This window comes from Pygoscelis adeliae, unplaced genomic scaffold, assembly GCF_000699105.1.
Source record: "Pygoscelis adeliae isolate BGI_AS28 unplaced genomic scaffold, ASM69910v1 Scaffold315, whole genome shotgun sequence".
Classification (NCBI taxonomy): domain Eukaryota; kingdom Metazoa; phylum Chordata; class Aves; order Sphenisciformes; family Spheniscidae; genus Pygoscelis; species Pygoscelis adeliae.
This window is the reverse complement of record NW_008824865.1, coordinates 1,182,691-1,189,815: the sequence shown is the minus strand read 5'-3', so window position 1 is coordinate 1,189,815 and position 7,125 is coordinate 1,182,691. Positions and strand designations below refer to the sequence as shown.

Sequence of the window (7,125 nt, the reverse complement as noted above, 5' to 3'; positions counted from 1 at the left end):
TCGTGTAGGTCAAGTGGGGTTACGTGTAGGTCAAGTGAGATGTTTGTACCTCTGTACCGGGCATGAAACTCAGGAACTAATCCTGTTATTTCCCGTCATCCGTATTCAGGATAGACATGTGGGCTCTAGTCAACTCTTATTTTATTTCTGTGGAGTGAGACATTGCAAGCAGTAAAGCAGTAGAAGCAGAGGCACAACACACGTTGGTGTCGCACACTCATCACCAGTGATGGTCGCTGCCCTCAGACCCCATGGTAAATCACATAGGATTTACCAGCGATGCTTAAGTGCATATCTGGGCCCTTTGGGTTGAAGATATCTGGTTTCATTTTCCCTTTATTACCTCAAAGTTGTCCAAATTAGATTTTAAGGTAGGCTTTTGAATGGATTAGTGTAATGAAATAACATGCTGCAGTCAGAGATGTGCTTTCTTCTGTAGCTCTGCTCCGCCTGTCTAAACTTGAATCAAATTTCTCAGAAGGCACCCTGAGGATGAATAAGAACAAAAAAAATTCTACTTGCACTTATATGCATTTAAATGTGGATGAACTCCTTTAAAATACATGAAACTAAATTTAGATTTGCACTACTGCACCTGAGAGCAGGTCTGGTCCTGTATATTACAAATGGTATTTTCTTTGGAAGGAGAATGGTTTATGTTTTATAGTTTTAAGTGGCTTTTAACGAATAGTACAAGTTTTGGACATCTGATCTGACTATTTTACCTGTCACAACAACTTTTTCACAGAAAGCAAAGCAAAAGGATTGGAGACCAGGATCTTCCTTTTGCAGAAACGTGCTAGCCGAATAAAAAGCCCAAATTTTACCGCAGACTTTTTATCACTAAACAATAAAAAACATCACAGCAAGATGTCAAACATGCTAAGCTGAAATCTGTATTTTTTAAATAACAGAAGTATATAGGATGGGAGTTAAAGAGAGTAGGGTACACAGGAATAATACTTCACACAGGGTAAAGTATTTGTTGCAGATAGAGAGTAGAAAGTACATTTTAAGCTCAACAATACTGTGAACTTTGTTAGCTTAGGGGAGGGAGTTATTTTTCCTGTGGTTTATTATGTAGAATTTTCCAACTGTTAAAAAAAAACAAAGAAAGAGGAAAAAAAAAAAGTCGAAACCTAGCAATCCTTCCTCCGTGCCAGGCCTTTTATGTACTTTCAACACTAATGTTTATTTTGCTGCTACCTCAGAACAGATATGCCTGGTTACTGAGCTGGTTCTGCTGACTCAGACCTGACTTAAAAGCTTCAGCTTTCCAGTTGCAATGGCAAGGACTTGCTTTCAAATTTAAATACTGAAAGGCCGCCAATAATCTCATTAATCACTGGTAAAATTTTGCTGGGACCAAGGTTACCGTCCATGGGTTTTATACTAGAGTACTTCTGGATTTCACTTTCTCAGCTCTGATGAGGAGTAGGCTTCTCTTCCCTGACAAAATATCCCGGCACGATACTTATCATATTAAAAAAACCTCAAAGTGCTGCTTTTGGCAGACATGCAGAAAAATTCATGTACATTTTTTCCTCGGTTGACCACTTCAGCAATAGCTGTATCTACTCAATGCATCTGCTACCGCACTCGGCAGAAGCATAATAAAAAATAACATAACTCACCTGAATATGCCAGAAGCTATTTTTGTATTTGTGCACCAAAATAATTCCATTAAACTGGGGATATTTACTGTCTCGCAGGACGAAAACCCGAATTCCTCCGTAATGAAGTAAGACAGCTGCATCCTGTACCCAATGAGGGTCTCTCTGTGTTTTGATTTAGTGCAGAGCAGAGTTTGCAGTCATGTTGACGGATTTTTTTTTTCCCTTCTGCCTGCCGTTGCAGGGGAGACAACCACTACGGTGGCACCCTTCGTTCCCGGAGGGGTCAGTGATGGGCAGTGGCACTCGGTCCAGGTGCAGTACTACAATAAGGTAAGACTAATTGTGTTGGTGATAAGCCTGTTATTTGTAAAGTAATAGAGGCGTGGGTCATCTAGCTCTGACCTGATGTGTGCGGCTGACCTGAATTTTATTTATTTAACCAGGCACATTGCCACAGCTCTGCACAAATGATACTGGTCTTGCTCACCTTGCCTGGGACACAAATTCCCTCTGAGGGCTTTTGAGTTTTGTCTCAGGAAGGCAAAATCAGACCTAGTATGTCCTTTTCAGAAGTACTACCAGGGAAACTTTCAGGTACTTGGAACTATTTTAATTTTCAGTTCTTTAAACCCTCACAAGTGTCAGTGTATCTAAAACAACTGATTCGCTGATTTGGATCTTTTTAAAGAATTGTGCAGTGCAGGAGCCTTCAGTGTAATAACTACAAACCACCAGTGTAGAATTTTCTGAAGCAAAGCAAAATTGTTCCCTATAACTGTCTTTTCTTGTGTAAAATGACCAGTTTAGCTGGTGCAAGCTTCTCTGGTTTGGAAAATTTGTTTATTAAATGGTTGACGCTTTTCAGTAATCAAGGGCTATCTTACTAAATCATTTTTTTTGTCTGCTATATAAAAAGATACGCAAGAGAAATGCAAAAAGCATCGTTGCGTGCAGTCCATGGCACTCTGAGGTGGGCTCCGGGGTCCCTGTCCCACAGCTGTGCCCTTGGTAGCTGTCAGGAGCAGGTTCACTTTGACTGAACCAAAGGTGGGGGGCTTTGTGCAAACCAGCCATTTTGTGATGAACCAAAAAGCGGGCTTTTAGGGTGTACGGTGTCACTGTTTACAGATAAATGTCAGAGCTCTTCTATAATCTATAACAAAAATTAGAGAATTCGCTTAGTTACTGAGAAGCATTCCTTTTAAGTCTGACATGATAGCATTATGGGGGATCGTGTAAGGAAATAGAGGAGCATTGTTGGCTGTTAAAAAGGAAACAGGATACTGGTGTAGGAAGCTGAATGGAAGATGAAGGATTAATATGATCAGCAAGTTCTTTATTTCCCAGCACTGCATCCTTTCATCACAATTTGTGTGGCAGTTTGAATGGGAGGATTAAAATTTTCTTTGGACTCCTAGATAGGGTCTCCTAGCCTAAGGATATTTTATTGAGGAAATAAAACCCTTTTTTATTAGTTATTTTACAGTAAAAAAAATTTAAAGCTTACTTTATAAGTTTTGTACTTAATATACTCAATATACTCTCTACTATCCAGAGCACAGATAAATAGAAGTGAAACTTGGTGTATCGCCAAGCATGCATCTGTGGACACTGCGAGGCTCTTCCTTACGAACTGCAATATGCCATGTTTCCATAGTCTGCATGTTTCTTAGCGTATCACTTTAGCAGAGTAAACAGCACTTGCTGAGGCAGCGGAGGGACACTCCAGCTTTCAAGCTCCTCGGTGGACGAGGAGGGGAGGGCACAGCCGTGGGGACAGCCGCTGGAGCGGCTTGCTGAAGTGCTGCCGAGCAGATAAGGGGCCCGGGCAGCCCCAGGACGCTCTTTAAAAGGCAAAGAGATCTGACACGGATGTTAAAAATAAACCCCGGCCTCATTTTCAGGGCTTGCTGCTGTTTGAGCAGACTGGTAGGTGAGCCATATTAGCAGCTGGTGTTTTCCTGTCGTTAACACGTGCGCCCTGTCATCATCATTTTCTTCTTCTGCCCCAGTTTTTCAAAGGGGAACGAGCCAGTCCCCGCTGCACGGGAGGAAACTCATGGGAGAGAGGGAGAGCCGAGGGGCCGTGCCAGGAAACACCAGTGAAATCATTGCCTTTGCACTCGCATGACGTAAGAGTGATGAAAAGCAGGGTCACTGTGGAGAGCAGCACTTTGCCCTTTGCTGTCCGTGTTAGAGACCGAGGTCATCACCTTCCCCTTAGCAGTATTTATTCCAGAATGGTTAAATTTGGGCTGGCAGAGGGGAGCTCACAATATTGAGTAAACGGCACAAGTAGGATATGCTAACCTATATGTATTTAGCATGCCCTTAGGACTTTCCGGCATGTCTGAGAATTGCATATGTTGCACCAGCGCCCTGGCCGTGAAAGAAGGAGCAGGCGCTGCGGGACAGCGGCAGGCGGGGGGGGCGCTGCGCTGCGGGCCAGCGGCAGCCGGAGGCAGCTCTGCAGGTCTGCCCACCGGGCTGCCCGCCACGCCCTGCAGCAAGGTTGAGCCTTCGCCTCGGCTGGTATTTGTTTGTGAAGCAGTTCCTTGGCTACTTCATGTTTTAACAAAGCTGGAAGAAAAGTTCCTGTGAGGAGGTTGAAAAGACAGTGATAATTTAGGGATTTGGGTTGTGCCAAGGTAAATGGGATGCTGTGTCTAAACTTGACTCAGCTAAGATGTGTTTGAATAACAGAGTACCCAAAACTCATGAGTTTGCTTAAATTATGCACTCATATTATTTTGCAGGTATTGCATCCTTCCGCTCTTTCCAAAATCCTTCCGTACAGTGTCAGGTCCTCGTCCTGTCACTACTTCAGCCCCTTTTCTCCACTCAGACCCCACACAGCCTCCCCAAGCAGACACAGCTCCCCTGAGCCAGCTCTCTCTTCCCCTCCAGCTCATGTTTGATCTCCACCTCCAGCCCCTTCTGGACTCCCCTCCCTCCCTCAGCCCTCCGGCTCGCTCTGGCGTTTTGCAGCAGCACCCCATCCCTGGCTGCGGGGCCACAGGGGCTGCCTCCACCAGCATCCCCACAGGGCTCCTTGCCTCTTCTTCTGTTCATCTGCTTGCTCAGGGAGCTTCTGGTCTTTGCTCGTTTTCAGACATCTCTTCCCAATGCTGTCCATGGGAAATGAGTAACCTGTCGTCCCAGATACCCGTAGAGATCCATTTTATTCGTCTATGTCCCGCCTTAAAAAACCCTTAAAGAGGTGTTTATACCAGCTCTTTCTTATCCCTCACTCATGTTGAGTTTCATGTCCCTCCATCTGCCTTTTGCTCCATCAGCAGGTTTTCTTTAGTTAATAGATATGATCACTTTTGCCGATCCTTTCATCAGTCCCTTCCTGTGTTGCTTCTGTGCTTTTTTTGCACAGCAAAACCCATACAGACATTTCGAACTTGCCTTACTGTTCACACTCCTACAACTAGGTGCTGCCAGGCTGCTCGTCCTGCTGCTGGGGTCATTACAGCTGTGCCTGTCCTCTTCCTACCCACCACTGTGTCCTCAGGCAGTGACAGGCTTCTTCGAGCTGGACCCTTTCCTCCTGTCTTGGAAATGTGAGATATGTTGTGGTGCAGGTTCAAATAAAAGGTGATTCAAAAATTTCCTGTTGTGCTTACAGCAAGCCTTTGGGGTCAGGTACTCTTTTAGCTTCATCTTTCTTTCCCAGTTCCTTTTTTTGTTAAGCTTCTTTAAAGTATCTTTTTAAAAACTAAGCTAGAAACTGTTCAGGTTATTTCCCTCTTTACGCATTTGTACAGTATCTAACAAGAAAAAAAAGGGTTTGGTCTTCTTCAGAGCTTTCAGATAATGCTGTAATTCACATAAGGAGTATTAGATTTTGTCACAGCTGAGGTTAGTTTTTCATTTTTAGTTTTTGAGGAGAATGACTAACAGGCTTTGATACATAATCTGAATCACTTCGGTCCAAAGCAAATTTTCATAGATGAGTTTTCACAGCTCTGAAAGCTGTTCCTGCAATCCGAGTTGGTTGTGGTAGGATACAAGCAAAGGTTGAGTGGTTTTTGGCACCTGCAGCTCTGTGGATGATATTTGGCTGAGCGTCACTGGAATTTGGACTCCAGGAGTGGGTGACCTGGATACGGGGGGCGACTCTGGTGAGAAACTTCTGCAGCAGCTATTTCCTTAACGCGGCACGCAGTTCTGCGGCATCCTGGTGACACTGCCACCCTGCGCAAAGGCAGTTTGGTAATAACGATAATGAAATAGGAAGTAAGTGTAGAAGTGACTCCTGTAAATTATTTTCTGTACTCAGCTCAGAAGCGATGTGCTTGGTAATATTTATTTTCAGTGTTGTTGAAAAATGTTGTTTTATAATTAACTCCTTATCATGAGGGTCCCCTGCCACTTAGGGACAAACACTGGAGTCTCACTGGCAAGAGGTGAGTCCAGCGCTGGCTTTGTGCCACCGTGTTTGCAGAGAAGCATCAAACCAGTTCTCTATCAGCTCAAGTATTTGATGCTTTCTTACAAATCCTGGTATGTACAGGCACGGTAAAACGCTGCACTAATGAAACAGATTGTATCAGAGGAGGAAGGGAAGCAATGTTGTTTCATTTACCGTGTAGTGATGGAAATGGATGCTTCCTCCCCTGGTAACAGTTGACACACTTGGCTTCAGTGAAAGTGCCTAAGGGAAGCACATGGATGTTGTACTAAGGAAGTGTTGGCTCTGTATTGAATTTCTGGAAGAGAAAACACCAAGGGGAAGGAATTAGTAGCTATAAGAGAGCAGAAGTGAACTAGGAGTGGTTTATAACCATTCTCTAATTTCAGTTATATATTAAAAGTCTTGTCAGCTACCCAGTAGCAAGGTATCAGTTTACCTGTTAGCAGTGTTACTTGCCATTATAGATGTTTGCTGACAGCGGGGGGAAGGCAGGGAGGAAAACTACTCACTGACTTTGTTAGCTCAGACACATTACCTTCTGGGAGCCTGATCTCACAGCCATTAAAATCAGTGGGAGGTATTAAGTTAAAGGTGACCTGCATGTAACCTGCTTTCTCAAGAGATACATCTTACAACCTTATTGGCATCACGGAGACGTGGTGGGATGGCTCCTATGATTGGAGTGTTGGGATGGAGGGATACAGGCTCTTTAGGAAGGACGGGCAGGGAAGACGAGGAGGGGGTGTCATCCTCTATGTCAATGACCAGCTGGAGTGCCTGGAGCTCTGCCTGGGGACGGATGAGGAGCCGACCGAGAGCTTGTGGGTCAGGATTAATGGGAAGGCAGGGACAGGTGACATTATGGTGGGGGTCTGCTACAGGCCACCTGACCAGGAAGACCGAGCGGATGAGGCCCTCTATAGACAGATAGGAGCAGCCTCATGCTCACAAGCCCTGGTCCTCATGGGGGACTTCAACCACCCCGATGTCTGTTGGAGGGACAACACGGCAGGGCATAAGCAATCTGGGAGGTTCCTGGAACACGTTGATAATAACTTCCTTCTCCAAGCGGTAGCGAAGCCAACC

General features: G+C 44.7%; 1 protein-coding gene across 1 annotated transcript in view; it reads left to right on the top strand.

The window, feature by feature from the left end:
• The window catches only part of CELSR1 (cadherin, EGF LAG seven-pass G-type receptor 1), a 174,484-nt gene that overhangs the window by 98,280 nt on the left and 69,079 nt on the right, over positions 1-7,125 (top strand). The window contains exon 5 of the mRNA XM_009324395.1: positions 1,858-1,946. Coding sequence (XP_009322670.1) covers positions 1,858-1,946 — 89 coding nt within the window. The remainder of the gene's footprint in view (positions 1-1,857; positions 1,947-7,125) is intronic.